This window comes from Salvia miltiorrhiza, chromosome 3 (genome assembly GCF_028751815.1).
Source record: "Salvia miltiorrhiza cultivar Shanhuang (shh) chromosome 3, IMPLAD_Smil_shh, whole genome shotgun sequence".
NCBI classification, from domain to species: domain Eukaryota; kingdom Viridiplantae; phylum Streptophyta; class Magnoliopsida; order Lamiales; family Lamiaceae; genus Salvia; species Salvia miltiorrhiza.
Window position 1 is genome coordinate 26861752 of NC_080389.1, and position 17085 is coordinate 26878836.

Sequence of the window (17085 nt, forward strand, 5' to 3'; positions counted from 1 at the left end):
TGATGATTCTCATTTGGTTTGTGATGGATATTTTGACATCTTGTCCAAATGCTTGTGCTTCTTTTGATGACTTGATTTCTTTGCTATTTTGGAATGAAACGTTATTTGGCTTCACATAATCAACTTAAATCATAACTTGATGATATAAATCGAAAAGAGTCAAACGCAACTTATGACCGAACCTAGAAATTATCTAAGCTGCCTACGTACCCTTTTGAAATGGATCAAGTCAAAACGTAGTTCATAGGATCAACAAATGTTTGAGATTGGGTGTCGTGCACAGTTTATACTCATGCGGGCCAAGAGTAACATGCAGTTTAGGCTCGTGCGTCAAGGAGCTGTCTTCATACACTCCATTTTGTTGCTTTTCTTCATTTCTGATTTCTCATCTGACTCATCTTTTTAGTTTTTTTTTCTTTTATTTTTTTTTTGCTTTCTATTTTTTTTTTTGACTATATACATATGTACATGCTTTGTTTCTACTACCATTCATGGATAGTAGCGTTTCAGGAACTTTCCATTGATAGGCCCAACTCTGACGTTGTCATCAGAAAGAAGCATGTATGCTCTATTTGTGTAGACTTCCTTGACGACATATGGGCCGTCCCATCTCGATACGAATTTGTTTCCAACACGATGAGTGACAATAATTGGCCTCCTCACAGCGAGGACTAGATCTCCAACTTGAAAGAAACGCACTCGTACTGTCTTGTTGAAGGACTTCGAAAGGCGAGCTTGATAGCATTCCAACTTCTGCTGAGCCTCTAGCCTTTTCTCATCTAGAGCTTCCAGCTCTTCTTGGCACAGACGTGCATTTTCTTCTTCAGTTAGTCCTTCTTGGATGGCCATCCTCAAAGATGGGATTTGTTGTTCCAGGGGAATGACGGCTTCAACTCCATTTACCAATGAGTAAGGTGTTGCCTGCGTGGGAGTTCTATAAGTGGTTCGATATGCCCACAATGCTTCTCCAATGCGTTCATGCCAGTCACGCTTTGACTTTGAAACAATTTTCTTTAACATATTACACAAGGTTTTGTTGAATGCTTCAGCCGACCCATTTGCTAGCGCATTATACATCGACGACTTCCGTTGCTTAAAGCCAAATTTTTCACAGAGTTTACTTATCAACGCATTGCTGAAAGGTGTTCCATTGTCAGTTATGACATAGCGGGGAACTCCATAGCGATAGATGATGTTGGTTTTGATAAAATTAACAATAGTCTCTTTTTTCACTTCTCTTAATGGTACTGCTTCAGCCCATTTGGAGAAGTAATCAGTCGCAACTAGAATGTATAAATGCCCCCTGATGATTTTGTCACTGGACCAACAACATCCATGCCCCAAGCATCAAAAGGCCAGGATGCAACTGTGGGGTGTAGTGGCTCGGGTGGCTGATGAATCAGATTCGCATGAAATTGGCAAGCTTGACATCTTTGCGCATAATCCAAATAATCTTTCACCATAGTTGGCCAGTAGTAGCCCATCCTCTTGATTCAAAAATGCAGCTTTGGTCCCGATTGGTGAGCACCACACACGCCAGAATGCGCTTCTTCCATAGCTTTGGCGGCTTCTTCATTGCTTAAGCATCTTAGAAATACTCCATCAAAAGACCTCCTATAAAGTATTCTTTTGAAAAATATAAAGCGAGTGGCGCGCCGCCGAATATCAACCCTTCGACGTGGATCACTTGGCAACTTGTCATATTTTAGATAATCCACCAACAGTTGGCGCCAATCTTTTTCTTCAATTTCGAAGACTTCAACAAGATGGCTTTCGATGTCTTCGCGTTTCTCATTTTCAAAAATAGGTGGTACGACCCATCTTTCACATACTGGTATATGGGTTTCACCGTTGACCATAGCTATGGTGGATACAAGTTTAGCCAAGGCATCTGCTTGTTTGTTTTCATTTCTTGGAATATGCTCAAGCTCCACATCTCCAAGCCACCCAATGATCTTCCGAGCATACTTGACATATGGCAGTAACTCAGGTTTCTTCACTTCATACAACCCAAGTATTTGATTAACCGCCAATTTGGAATCACCATATACTTTGAGGTGCGATCGTTGCATATCTAACGTCATCTCCAAACCGAGGATTAAAGCTTGATATTCTGCTACATTGTTAGAGCAATTCTCAGTTAAGGTGAAGGAATATGGCAACACTTGACGTTCGGGTGATACGAACACGATCCCAGCACCAACTCCTTCTCTATGGGATGCTCCATCAAAAAACATCCACCAAGGTTGGGCAATATCGATTGCAAGTGCATCTTCATCCGGGAGATCGTCACTTAACTCCAACTCAGCAGGAATTGGGTGATCTGCTAAGAAATCAGCCAGTACCTATCCCTTCACAGCCTTTTGGGGAACATACATGATCTCGAATTGCTAAAGCTGAAGGTACCACCGTGCAAGCCTGTCGGATAAGATAGGTCTTGACATCACAAACTTCAAGGGGTTTGCCTTAGATACAAGGCGGACCGTGTGAGCTTGAAAATAATGCTTAAGCTTTTGGATGGAAAAGATCAACGCCAAGCACAACTTTTCAATTAGAGTATACTTCAATTCATTTGGCGTCATTGTCCTGCTCAAGTAGTACAATGTGTTCTCCTTTCCACCTTCGTTTTCTTGCGCAAGTAATGCCCCCATTGATCGTTCTTGAGCGGCAATATACAATATCAAGGGGCGTCCTGGCATAGGTGCTGCTAACACAGAAGGTTACATCAGGTAGGATTTGATGTTTTTGAAAGCGCTTTTACATGACTCGTCCCATTCAAATGGTATACCTTTCTTCATAATTCGGCTAAAAGGTTGACACCTCCCAGCTAAATTTGAAATAAACCTTCTCAGGTATGCTAATTTTCCTTGCAGACTCTTCAAATCATGGATATTTTGAGGTTCAAGCATTTTTATTATCGCATCAATCTTTGCTTGCTCGATTTCTATCCCCTGATGGCGAACAATGAACCCAAGAAACTTTCCGGACTTGATACCAAATGCACATTTTAGCGGATTCATCTTTAACTGATGCTTTCTCAATCGCTCAAAAACCATTCGCAGATCTTGTAGGTGATCACTTCGTTTCTTAGACTTAACTACCAAATCATCTACATAGCACTGAACAATTTTGTGAAGTATATCATCAAATATCTTCTGCATGGCTCTTTGGTAGGTGGCACCGACGTTCTTCAACCCAAATGGCATCACTTTGTAGCAATAGATTTCTTTCGGGGTTCGAAATACTGTTAACTCTTCATCATTTGGTGACATGCGAATTTGATTGTAACCGAAAGATCCATCCATGAAGGTTAATGCTTCATGCCCGGTTGTGGCATCGATCATCAATTCGGCAATTGGCAATGAAAAGTCATCCTTGGGACATGCTTCATCAAGTCCCTGAAGTCAACACATACACGAATTTGCCCATTTTTCTTTCTCACTGGAACAATGCTTGAAATCCATGTTGGGTATTTGACTTCTCTAATAAACCCCACATCGATGAGTTTGTTCACTTCAGCTTCGATTAGAGGAACCAATTCTGGTCGGAATCGACGCTGAGCCTGCTTGACTGGTCGTGCATCCTTTCTAACGGCTAAATGGTGAACATCTATCTTGGATCTCAATCCCAGCCTTTCCTTATAAGACCATGCAAAGATGTCTTTGAATTCCTTGAGCAATTCGATATATGAGTGGTGAAGCACGAAATCACCAACACCTAAACTAGAAACTGGAAAGCAATAAATGACGCACGGATTTACGTGGTTCGGCCATCAAGACCTACATCCACGGGAGTTCTTCGTTGGTTCCACTATATTGAGAGTGTTTACATATTACAAGTGTGTTGCTCCAAAATGAATTGATTCTCCAGTTTTCCAATAGATGTGCTATTTATAGTTTGTGATCAAACCCTAATTCTAAAAGCCCACTCATCTAGTCAATTGGGCCCAAAACTCAGTACAACGGTCTTATTCCCGAAGTTGAACTATCATACGTAGCTGCGCGGGAAGGTTTCTTGGCTGCGTGGCTGCGCGGGCAAGCTTCTTGGCTGCGCAGGAAGGTTTCTTGGCTGCGCGGGCAAGCTTCTTGGCTGCGCAGGAAGGCACCTTGGCTGCGTGGGATAGTTCCTTGGCTGCACGGGAAAGCTACTTGGCTGCGCAAGAAAGCTACTTGGCTGCGCGGGAAGGTTTCTTGGCTGCGTGGCTGCGCGGGCAAGCTTCTTGGCTGCGCAGGAAGGTTTCTTGGCTGCGCGGGCAAGCTTCTTGGCTGCGCAGGAAGGCACCTTGGCTGCGTGGGATAGTTCCTTGGCTGCGCGGCTGCACGGAAAAGCTACTTGGCTGCACGGGAAGGTTTCTTTGTGCAATCATTCTTCACTCCATCTACTTAGGTGATTTCTTACTCTTTTATCTAAGATATTCGATCGTACCTGCGCTGTTAGTTTCTGTAATAATAATAATAATAATAATAATAATAATTAGGTAAAATCGGCTTGGATTACTAAGCACAGCGCTGATGAGTATTCCAGTCCTCATCAGCTACTCCCCCCTTGTCTAGTTGAACAGTGTTCTCTTTGTTCAACTAGTGGTGTGAAGTCAGCGCTGTGCTGCTCTCCCGTGTCAATTAAGCATATATAATTCCCTGCAACTTATTAGATAAAAATTGTCAATCTTTACAAAACAATGGTGACAAAGTATATCAGCGCTGTAAATGAACTAAGATAAAAAGATGATAATTTTTCCTTTTGATTCGTCGAGCATCATTAAAGATGATAAGGGCTTAGATAACTTGTGCTGAGAAGCCTCAAGTGATCTGCGCTGACAACCCCACGCTGACTGCGCTGCACTGACTGCGCTGACAAAGATGATATACCTCCGCAAAGCGGCCCTCAAGATGGTACACCCCCGCAGAGCGGCCCTCAAGATGGTACAAAGATGGTACACCCCCGCAGAGCGGCCCTCAAGATGGTACACCCCCGCAGAGCGGCCCTTAAGATGGAACAAAGATGGTACACCCCCGCAGAGCGGCCCTTAAGATGGTACACCCCCGCAGAGCGACCCTCAAGATGGTACAAAGATGGTACACCCCCGCAGAGCGGCCCTTAAGATGGTACACCCCCGCAGAGCGGCCCTCAAGATGGTACAAAGATGGTACACCCCTGTCTAACTTTCGCGGCTTACGATATTCCTGCGCGGAGCATAGACAATCAAAGAACCCTGTCTAACTTTCGCGGCTTACGATATTCCTGCGCGGAGCATAGACATTCTGAACTGACAACAGCTCGGACATTCTGCGCTGAAAACTACTGAGATAGCTGAGATAACTGAGATAGCTGAGATAATTAGATAGTTGCGCTGAGATAATGTAGAGTTCCTGTGTTGAAGACCAGCTTAGATATCCTGCAACGCAGCTTGGTGATTTTGCAACATAGTTTGGTGATTTTGCAGCGCGGCTTAGAAAATTATGCAGCGCAGCTTTAGTAATTCTTCTTGCTTACATTCCTGCGCAGCTTAATAATTCTTCTTCATCTTGTTATTCCACTAATTCCTCATTTTCCTTTGCTATTGTATCTTTCTTCGCATGATCTAAGTACCCAAATAAAGTAAGAGATAATGGCACAATCCCAGACTCAGTTATTGAAATTCAAATGCCATATTCAATGAATAATATCAATATATATTTTAACAAAAAATCAACCCCAAAATCAGTAAAAAATTATTCATCATTATGATAGATTGATAGGGTGACTCTAAACACGCCAATTGGTTTAATCCATGCCGCCCTTTACTCAAGGCAGCTGCGCTACTCTTCTGTGTATCTTTCAGTCTGCGCTGCCCTCTTGATGCTCGAATTCCCCTCGAAAATAGCCCAACGCTCTCGATGTAGGGTTGTTTCAGCGTAGTGGCGAACTGCCCTCTCCCTCTCTGTGCTGTATCAGTATAACAGCGAGCTGATAAGCTGCCCTCTATTCCCTGCACCGCATCCGCGCAGTGGCGAGCTTCCCCCTTTGGTGAAGTTGTTTGCGGAAAGAAACCATGGACATGTCCGGGCAGCTTTCTGTTCAAGCCGTTCCCAGGAATGCTCTGCGGAAATGTTGTTGTACGCTGCCCTTTTAGTGTTCTTTGTAAACCCATGTTGCCCACTTGATGCTCTAATTTCCTTTGAATGATATACATGGCTGCCACAACTTGCCAAAAAGTCGCAAAAATTGAAATTCAACGAAGATTGCGGTCTGTCCCAACTCTTTCATGGCTGAGCAAACGGCTTTGAGATATCTTGAGTACTCGTTAGTTATGTTGCAAGCTGCCTTCGCAGCTTGATCTCGAATTTTCTCGCCCTCGGTTGACATTACTGAAGGTTTTTTCTGCGCTGACTTTAAGCATGACTTCCCTGCTCCCATCAACTTAGAATCCGAGTGTCTTGGTGTTCACAGATGGAAAGTTCACTGATAATCCTCGCCGACAGCGCTGAAGATTGCAAGTTTCTTCCCGAGCTGAGTAGCTGCGCTGAAAATTGAGAGCTTCTTCCCGGGCTGAGCAGCAGCACTGAATCTTCCTTGTGAACCTGCGCTGCCCATTTAGTCTTTTTCGTGAACCTATGCTGCCCTCTAAGGATACCGTACTACGCTGCCCTCGAAGATTACCGCCATGCCTGTTAATTCCCCGATCCCCCTGTCTTGGCCTGTGGGCTGCGCAGCTCCAGTTGGTCTCGCCTGTGCAGGCAAAAGGCACACATTTGCTGGAATTTCTTGAAACATGATCCTGCGCTGGAAATACATAGAGAGATATAGCAGCGCTGCCCTGAGACATCTTATATTTAGTCCATTATTTCAACCTGTGAGGATCACACATTGATCTTATTAATCCCATTAATCATACATATCACATGGTTTAGAGTTGAAATTTAATCCAAAAATGTTGAATATAAAATATATGAAGCTTGAGACATCAAGCTCTTCTCTTGTCGAATCTTCTTGGCTATTAAGACAGCGCTAAGCGGGCCTGCATATGCTTGCTGAACGATATCTCTGCTCCAAAATTAGAAACAACGGTGACAGCGCTGCCCTTCGAGCTGCTTTACTTGAGTGGTCGTGACTCTTTCAATTATGACTTTCGACATCCATGCTGGAAAGTTTTCTTCAGTACCGACCATGTCCGCGCCGAACCAATGCTGAAAAACTTAGCTTGAAGTCAAAATAACAGACAACATGTTCACAGAAAAATGGATCGACTGAAAACACCCATTCTAATATAATAATCCTAGCAAATTGAAAGCAAGAACGCAGCAAAATTAGTCCCAATATTAATCCCAAAATTAGAGTAGAATCATAGTACTATCTTATAATGCTATAAGACTCACAATCAAAGTTAATCCAATTTTGTAATATTCGAGTTAGAGTAAAGGAATCAAAGACTTAGCTTCATTCTTTTTTCCCGCAATTCGGAATTGATAACAAGTAGTGATTAGTATAGACTTTTCAAGCAAGCCTCTCTGGAAGCAAAGTGTCATTCTCGATCCTTGAGTGATACTTCAGTGCTGATTGGTTAGCTGCGCTGCCCCGGTATCTTCACCAGGAGCTTGGTCAGGACGACAGAGCTGGCGGCGCAGCTGCGCTGCCTCGATGTCTTTGCTGGGAATTCGATTATGATGGCCGAGCTGGCTGCGCAGGATCTCCACGAGTAGCACAGGGTGTCCACCAAGGCGGCACATAGGGCTGTAATCCTTGTATTTGGTCCACTGCTGCGCTGCCTCGATGTCTTTGCTGGGAATTCGATTATGATGGCCGAGCTGGCTGCGCAGGATCTCCACGAGTAGCACAGGGTGTCCACCAAGACGGCACATAGGGCTGTAATCCTTGTATTTGGTCCACTCTTTCAATCTTCTCCTCGAAGATCACCACCCTCTGTTTCCCTCAAAAAATGCAAACGCCCCAGATAAGGAATGAACCAACTGAAATAATACAGTAACTTGGCTAGTAAAGTCTAGACCGCAGTTGTATCAACAGCTCCCCACCTTCAAACATCAACAAAGAGCCGACACATAGTTTCCAGAAGTTACCAATCTAAATAATAGATATAATGGCTAAAAATATTGAAGAATGTAATTAAATATAGCAATTATCAGAGACATTTTCTTCCCTTATTCAAAGTCTTATTGTTTTTCCCAAAATCTTGTTCTAAGAGTAATAAGCTCCATGAGCAATTAACAACCCCTTCAGAGATTAGTATGCCAAGTACGCATTAAACTGGTTGCATAATCCCAAGATCAGAGCAGAATCCTAATCTGCCCCAACATTTCAATGACAAAAATATTTATCATCATGATAAATTCAGGGAGCAATTTAACTGAAAATCAGACTATCAATCATGCAAATATATTAAGAACAAAATCTCCAGACTAGTGAGCCCTCTACTATTCGATCTTCCCACGAATATCATATGATCATACCCATATCTTGGTAAATTAACATCAGAATTGACACTTGAGTGTTTGAATCAGCAGCAACTAAGACAACTGCAGGAGAAATATAATTGATTCACAAAAATCAACAAAGCCAATTAAGATAAAGAACTTAGCTTAGCAGTGCTCGTCCTTGGCTTGATCTTTGCCAACTACATCAATGCAAGAATCCCCTGCTATGATCTCAATTTTTCTCGCCTCATTTGGCAAAAACAATGTAAAAATAGAAGGTGCCCATAGCCAACTCAGATAAACTCTGCTCTGCTCCGTCGGGGAAAGCAACGGCAGTTTGGATTCCGTCGGGGGAGATAAAAATGACACGATGCCCGAACAGAGGAAGCTTGGTGCTGGTGACCCAGCGTCGGATGAAATCGAGCAATGACCCTGTTTATGGCTTAGCCGCTGGCGAGATAAAAGTCGTGGACGGCCCGGGCAGGGGAAGCACCATATTCCACCTGCCAGTGGTAGGTGCAGAGATCTTGGCCTCAATCGAATCAGTAATACGCCGAAGCATTTGAGCTCTCAAATCGGAAAAACCCCTCGACGATATGATTCTGGCAAAGGTTGTCGCACAGCGCTGCTTCATTTCCATGTTTGATATGCACGGACCAAGTATGTCCTCTTCCCCTAGGGTCGTTTGAACAAAACCTCGAACGCCGCCGGAGCAGGCGGTAATCCAAGCAAAAAATAGGCGGCAAATGCGGCGGCCGTGCGCCCTAGCGTGCTTCATGCTCCAGAAATCGCGCCGAATCCAGATTCTCGTGGTGATTCGAGAAAATTTCCCTTCGCACTCAAGTGCCGCACTCAAGCTATGATCCAACCAAAAATTTGCTGGGCAATCATAGAAAAGACAAGAAATCATCAGGGTTTGCCCAAAATTTGCAATAAATCGCTGAAAATTTTATATTGAGTGAGAAAATTAGGGGTTTTCCCCTATGTCCATGATCCGGTGATCTGTGCTATTATTCGGCGGCTGAAGCGGGATATTGAGGCTGCGCTGAAGCCAATTTGGGGGGATGGAGATTCGCTGAAGCCAATCTGGTGCACTGGGGACAGACGACGACGAGATTCGCTGGAGATTTAGCCCGCTCCCAGCCGTAATTTAGGAGCGGAGACGAGACCCAGCGGTGGTGCGCGGCGGCGCGCGGTTTTTGCGCAGTAGTAATCCCTGCGAGGTGGTGGCGTGCGGTTTCTACTCTGCGGTGGTGCAGCTCGATTGGGAGCCCTCCCTTTCCTTCTGAACTTTTTTGATTTCTTCCAGCCTGATTTCCAACTTGTAGTTGGGTTTCCCCTTTTTTCTTTCTTCTCGGCATGGTGAATTTTCACCGGATCTTGGAGCCGCGGCGGCGGACGTCTGGGTTTTGCAAATCTAGGAGATGATCGGATATGGTGGAAGGCTGCCCACCGCCCCTGTCGGAAATTAGAAAAACAGACCCCTTCCTCCTCCTCTCCGTGAACAGTAACAAGGCTTGATTTTTTTTTATGAACAGTCACCTCCCGATGAACAGTGACCAGATCCCCCATTTCCCAAATTTTCGATGAACAGTGATTTTCTCGATGAATAGTAACCAAAAAACCATGAATCTCACGCCTTAGCTCACTTTTCCCACAGACGGCGCCAGTTGGTGAAGCACGGAATCACCAACACCTAAACTAGAAACTGGAAAGCAATAAACGACGCACGGATTTACGTGGTTCGGCCATCAAGACCTACATCCATGGGAGTTCTTCGTTGGTTCCACTATATTGAGAGTGTTTACATATTACAAGTGTGTTGCTCCAAAATGAATTGATTCTCCAGTTTTCCAATAGATGTGTTATTTATAGTTTGTGATCAAACCCTAATTCTAAAAGCCCACTCATCTAGTCAATTGGGCCCAAAACTCAGTACAACGGTCTTATTCCCGAAGTTGAACTATCATACGTAGCTGCGCGGGAAGGTTTCTTGGCTGCGTGGCTGCGCGGGCAAGCTTCTTGGCTGCGCAGGAAGGTTTCTTGGTTGCGTGGCTGCGCGGGCAAGCTTCTTGGCTGCGCAGGAAGGCACCTTGGCTGCGTGGGATAGTTCCTTGGCTGCGCGGCTGCACGGGAAAGCTACTTGGCTGCGCAGGAAAGCTACTTGGCTGCGCGGGAAGGTTTCTTGGCTGCGCAGGAAGGTTTCTTGGCTGCGTGGCTACGCGGGCAAGCTTCTTGGCTGTGCAGGAAGGCACCTTGGCTGCGTGGGATAGTTCCTTGGCTGCGCGGCTGCACGGGAAAGCTACTTGGCTGCGCGGGAAGGTTTCTTTGTGCAATCATTCTTCACTCCATCTACTTAGGTGGATTTCTTACTCTTTTATCTAAGATATTCGATCGTACCTGCGTTGTTAGTTTCTGTAATAATAATAATAATAATAATTAGGTAAAATAGGCTTGGATTACTAAGCACAACGCTGATGAGTATTCCAGTCCTCATCAATGAGTATTCCTCATCAACAGTCAACAACGCGCTGATGTAAGTGGGTCGTGGGTCTTCAACAGTGCCCAAGTTGATTTCTCTCAATTCATCAACAGTAGCCCTAACTCCTTCTTCAAACTGTTGATGAGCTATTTCAGCATCTTCTTCTTCGGCAACCACTTCCTCACATGAGGTGATATGGTTTGATGTAACAACATCTTCACGACGCACTTGACCTCGAGTAGTACGAGAAATTGGATCGTTAGCACCATTAGTAATGTAGTAAGATGAAGCCACACTCTCTCTATCTTCGTCGTCTTCGGCATCCCGTGTAAAGACGACCGTCTTCATTTTAGCCTTCAATTCTTTTCCGCATGATACAAGCAAAGTGGTACACCTCTTCATACGAGAAGGAATCGAGCTTCTTAGCTTTTCTGTCATGTTTAATTCATCGGCCTCTTTTGTCACGTCCTTTTTCCATGACTTGCCTTTGCCAAGCCTTTTAAAGACAGATATTCGTCGAGCTTCTCTTTTACCCAACCTTTTGAAGACAGAAACCTTTTGAATTTTTTGATTGTTCGAAGATTCCTAGATTTGCTTGGTGCTAGCATAGTTAGTCGTGGCTCTTTTGATGGCGATACGAACAGGACTTTGCACCGTGTATCCCAGGCCTGCCTTGGGATTTTGGCTCGTGTTAGCAGTTTTTCTCAAATGAGACCCTGACATGGAGCTTTCTTGAGGATTGTATCCGGCGTTTACAAGAAGTTTATACGCATTCGGACCAAAGTGCTTTGAGAGTTCTTTGTTTGAGAGATCTACATGTTCTGTGGTGCCACTTTGCTTTGGTCGAACAAACCCTTCGAGTGGTTGGAGAATTGGCTTCTTGGCGTTAATCTTAGTTAGGGGGACGGTGAAACCTTCCATCTTTGGATGAGATTCTTTCTTTTGGCGGGATCCTGACTCCCCGTGCGGCATATCTCTTTCTACCACTGTCACTTTAGTTCTTTCCAAATAGAACTTAGCATCGGCAAAATGCGACTCTGCTTCTGTGAAAGGCTTGTGATCACCAACCACTTTTCTCAGGACGTCATTTTGATAGTACTTGAAGCATTGATGCAATGTAGAAGGAATGACACCGTTTTCATGAAGCCATGATCGCCCTCGAAGCATGTTGTAGGATGTCCTTGCATCAATCACATGAAGCAACGCCGTGGAGTCCATGTCCTGCATATGCAATCGTAGCTTTGTAGTACCAAGAGCTCTTTGCCCTTCATGGTTGAAACCTTGAATCATTAATCGGCTATTTGATAGCTCGTCTTCTTGAATTCCCAATTGTTTCAAAGTTCTTAGTGGTAAAATATTGACCGCCGAGCCTCCATCGATGAGAATTCGATTGACCTTCTGTTCCTGTATATAACAACTCACGAACAATGGTCTGTTATGAGGTTCAGATCCTAGCTACATATCTTCATCGGAAAATGTGATTGTGAAGGCGTCATCATCTTCATTCACATTTAGCTCAGGTGCTTCATCTACTTGATTGGATGTATCATATAGGATTTCAATACCTTCTATTATATCACTCAAGTCAGCAGAAACCATATTTGCGACAGCAGAATCTTCTTCAAGGGATATCTTTCCTTCTTGAGCCAGTCGCATGACTTTGTCTTTGAAGATGAAGCAATCATGTATAGGATGTCCAACCAATCGATGGTATTTGCAATATTTTGGATCATCCGTTCGTCCTGCTTCATTTGGTCGCTTCATTTCAGGTAGCTCGATAAGTCCCTCTTTGAGCAGGTCATCAAATATCCCAGAGACATCAGAGTCTAAGAAAGGGTACTGCTTTTGCTGCATTTCTTTCAAGGTAAGTTTTCTTTGCCTCACGTCTCGGGAAGAGTCCTGATTGTCTCGTGGAGCATTCTGGTTGCCTTCCTGACTAGCTTCTTTCTTTAGAAATTTCACGGAAGTTGCTTTCACTGCCATAGATTCTTTCTTTGGTGCTTTGTCATATGGTTTTCCTCCTTTGTTGAATTCAGGCTTGAATTTGCTAGGTTCTTGGATGGGTGGCCCTTCAATCCCGCTTGCTGCCATACTCAACTCCATGTCATGAGCTCTTGTAGCAAGTTCTTCGAATGTTCTAGGCTGGATTCCTCGCAAGATGTATTGCAAACCCCAATGCATCCCTTGAATACACATTTCGATGGCAGATGATTCAGACAATCGGTCCTTGCAGTTGAGACAATGGTTTCTCCATTGGTTGATGTAGTCAATGACTGGCTCTTCTTTGAATTGTCGCGAACTTGTGAGCTCCACCATGCTGACAGTTCTTCTAGTGCTATAGAAGCGATTGAGGAACTCATGCTCCAGTTGTTCTGTCGCAGCCCGATTCCCGACACTAGTGATAGTGGGGTACGAGTATCGATACGACTATTTTTAAAAGAATAAATGATAAGAAGAATAGGTCGAACATTAAGCAGAAGCTCGCATCAAAGCATACTAAGGAAAATCATCATAAATGACCCCAAGGGTAAAATTGTCAACGTCGTTATAACTTTTTAATTATCAGGAGTTTCAAGATCAAAAACAAAACGGGTATCGCTCATTTTTCGTAAGGAATCATAATATGCAGAGTATCGCAGCAAAAGGCGAATCGATTATATGTATGAAGACATATAACCGTGAGTACATTGCTTAACTTCAAAAGAAAAGTTAAAGTATATCAATTATCAAGACTTTATCGTCAAAATGGAAATACGATAAAGTAAATACATCCTTTAACAATTCCCCGCCAACACCAGACCAATCTCGCTCCTCGCTTAGCCTGCACATTTAGAAATACATGCAGGGCGTGAGTACATAATACTCAGTGGGCAAACGCCGAAAAACGAGAAAGGTGCTCTTAGAGCTATAAGTTTGAAGCTTGCCACATCTCAGCAATACACAGAAATAAGTTAGTATTAAATGAATCTGTGCATGCGGTTTTCATAATCATGACATCATAAGTAAACGACTGCAGTCAAAGATCTCAACATGTATGTACCACATCTACAACTCATCATCATCAAAGGTACTGAGAAGTAGGCCTCCCTCTCAAGTACCGTGACCGGCCGATTCGCTCAACGGCTCACAGTCACCTCAGTGTACACTAGCCCTGGCAGGATAGCTATCAACTGCCCAGGACCCGAATTCGTCTCATCTCATCAGTAGAGGGTAACATACAAGCTCAACATCAAAACTTGGCAAGTCAAACAGTTCTCAAACATCATTTATCTCAAATTATTTGATAAGCTCATAACATCATCATTAATCATCAAATCATTTTAGAAAGCTCGGATAATATATGTATACTCAAAATATTGCCCACCTGAAGACCTTACTCAAAAACTCCCGTCAAAGCGGAGTTACTTACTTCCCTGCTCTGCTCGTGTCTTCAGGGATCATCGTCATCATCGAAGGTTCATGTCATAAAATGAATCTCGATTAGAACTCAACGACAAAAACTCATGCCTTAACTCATGCTCTATCTTATATTCTATCTATTAATCGACTCTACATAAACTTCTTCACTCATTTCAAAACCTTAAGTCCAAGGATAGGTTTCAAGAAAATCATGGTTCTAAGTCTCGATTTATCTCTCATATAAGACTCGTCTAATCTCATTAAAACACTTAGGCAACATAAACACATAAGGCACATAAGAAAATACAATCAAACATCAACAAATCAGGTTCTGTTTTCCCACTGACTCAACTTCAAAATTTAACACGTTCTGACTCCGACATCTCCTGGACTCCAGACTCATACCAAAAGAAAGGTATTTGAGTCTAGTTTCATTTTAAAAAAAAGTAGAGTCAGAAACTCCAAGTGGTTTGGGAGATATGGCGTTTTTATCACGGTCTACCATATTCGGCAGTTTTGAGCAATCGGAAACATTGATTTTTGAAAAATAGTAAACGTTGTCAAACGGAGCTCCAATTTAGTGGATATCTAGCCCATACAGTAAGGTTGATACCATAAAAATTTTGAAAGCTAGATCACATAGGAAGCTACTGAAATGAATGACTTTGTCCCCTGTTCTCTGAAATTCCCGGTAGAAATGTGCAGATTTGGTTTTGCATTTTATAAAAATAGTAAATCAAGTCCAAATGACTTGAAATTTTACCGGTATGCTCAAGACTCATGTAGGGACATGTTGTAAAATTTTCAAAGCCATTAGACATCGACAACCCGTCGATCACAGTAGGTCAGTAGCCTACGAAAAATCACCAAAAACTCATCTCAAACTCTTAAATGCTCAATTCAACATTCCTTCAAAGAAAACCAATCAAAGCTCATTTTAAACACATATAACACTCAAAAACATTCAAAAACATTAAAATACTCATCATACTCAATCTCAAATCTCCTCTTACATCATAAACTCAAATCTCAAGGAAAACGTTTCTACAAACGCATCAATTTAATCCTCTTCTCAATCTCATGCTCAAAATCATTCAATCATTCATTAATGACTTCATACATCATGTAACTCATTTTACACAAATAAATCCCCTATAATCATGCCAACTAAACTCTAATAAAAACTCATATATCCACATAAACTCTCAACAAAAACATGACAACTTTCACATAATGGTCATAAAGCAAATTAGACCTCATGTTATCAATCATCGACTTCTCAAGATATGAAAACTCAAAAATTCTCATAAACTAACTCAAGTCAAAATTTTACTTAGCTTAGAAAAGACTTATTCAAACATATTAAAACACTAACATCATGTTCAATTACCTATATTTTAAGCCAAATCACTTAATAGACATATAGATCAAAAAGTCCTAATTTTTACTAAACTAACTCCTTGAAATTTATAAACACATATGAATCTTTAATCCATTCATATATCTTTCATTTTTAACCAATTAATCTCACATAAAAACCATCATTTACATATAAGGGCATATATACACATATCCCTAATTTTAGTAAACTAACTCACATCAAAAACTCCAATGGACATCATATACTCAAATTACTCCATCAATCATCATCATATACATCTCATAGACTCATTTACATCATCAATTTATCTATTATCTCATTGACTCCAAATCTCCCAATTTTGGGTAAACTAAACTCATTCAAAATTTGAATCTCAAAACATAGCTTTTCAAAACACATATCAATCATCACCAAACATATCATAGATCATTTTTCTCACCCCAATTCAAGGAAAGAAAAAGAAAATTTTTTGAAGGGTATGAGACCCATATTTTCGAAAATTTAGAGAAAAATGAAGGGGGTGATTTTCTTGCTTCAAACTCTCAAGAATACTCACATACAATCTCATACAAGTCTAGTCTATGAATATGGAGATCACTTACCCAAGTTTACACCAAATATCAAACTTTCTCTCTCTAACTTTGAAGATCAATCTTCAAGGATTTCCTTGAATTCAAGTTGATAGGAGGTGTTTAGGTGGGATTTTGTTGGTGATTTATGTGTTTGGCATATTTTGGTGAAGCTTCGGAGGTCTCATCCATGGTTGACAATGGTGGAAAGTAGAGAGATGAGGGAGAGAGGGTGTTGGTCGAATGGAGTGAGAGAGAGAGGTGGAGTGGCCGAATGTGGTGAGTGAGTGAGAGAGAATTGCTTGGTAAGATTTGTGAGGATTTGGTAATCTTATAGAAGATTTGGCAATCTTTGGAAAGATTTGTAATCTTATGAAATATTTGGCAATTAATGCCTTGATCTCTCTCTCTCTAATCTCTACACTCTCTCTAATCTCTACTCTCTCAATCTCTACACTTAGCAATTTATTGAATTAGTCACATGCTTAGGAAAATTAAAATAATAGTGTGAGTAAGGTGATTAAATAATAATCACAAAAACTATGGAAATATTACTCATTAATAAAGTACCATAGTATAATTATTCATGTGACCAAAATAAAATAATTATAGCACTAATATTAGTGCACTCACTCAATTATAATATTCCTCATCACAGGAAAAATAATTTAAAAAAAATTATGCTTGGAAAAATTTCCATAAACCGGCATCGTTCGAATTTCCGGTAAAAATAAACTGCACTTGCTTTGCAAACTTAATAAAAATTCCAAGTGCTAAAGTCTCAATTAAAAATCATAATAACTTGGTTAAAATGACTCACGTAACAAAATCACATAATCAATCAGT

At 42.0% G+C, this 17085-nt stretch overlaps 1 protein-coding gene and 1 long non-coding RNA gene across 2 annotated transcripts; both read right to left on the bottom strand.

The window, feature by feature from the left end:
• Positions 1 to 489: 489 nt before the first annotated feature.
• Positions 490 to 6130, bottom strand: LOC131018607 (uncharacterized). Its single transcript, XM_057947320.1, has 6 exons — positions 5785 to 6130; positions 3443 to 3717; positions 2789 to 3398; positions 2466 to 2704; positions 1723 to 2345; positions 490 to 1318 (listed from the first exon to the last, which is right to left on the bottom strand). The coding sequence occupies exons 1-6, from the start codon at positions 6128 to 6130 to the stop codon at positions 490 to 492; spliced, it is 2922 nt and encodes a 973-aa protein (XP_057803303.1).
• A 7337-nt stretch (positions 6131 to 13467) lies between these two features.
• LOC131013966 (uncharacterized) lies at positions 13468 to 16591 on the bottom strand. The gene is made up of 3 exons (XR_009097924.1): positions 16273 to 16591; positions 14255 to 14318; positions 13468 to 13711 (listed from the first exon to the last, which is right to left on the bottom strand). It is a non-coding gene; the product is annotated as an uncharacterized LOC131013966 (long non-coding RNA).
• Positions 16592 to 17085: the final 494 nt, after the last annotated feature.

Bases quoted from the DNA above. Each gene is read 5' to 3' on its own strand.
- LOC131018607 (XM_057947320.1), bottom strand. From the start codon at position 6,130: ATGGGTTTACAAAGAACACTAAAAGGGCAGCGTACAACAACATTTCCG. The intron at 2,346-2,465 runs GCAAACCCCTTG...GTGAAGGGATAG, and splicing joins CGGTCCGCCTTGTATCTAAG to GTACTGGCTGATTTCTTAGC. The intron at 1,319-1,722 runs GTTGGTGGATTA...TTGTTGGTCCAG, and splicing joins GAAAAAGATTGGCGCCAACT to TGACAAAATCATCAGGGGGC.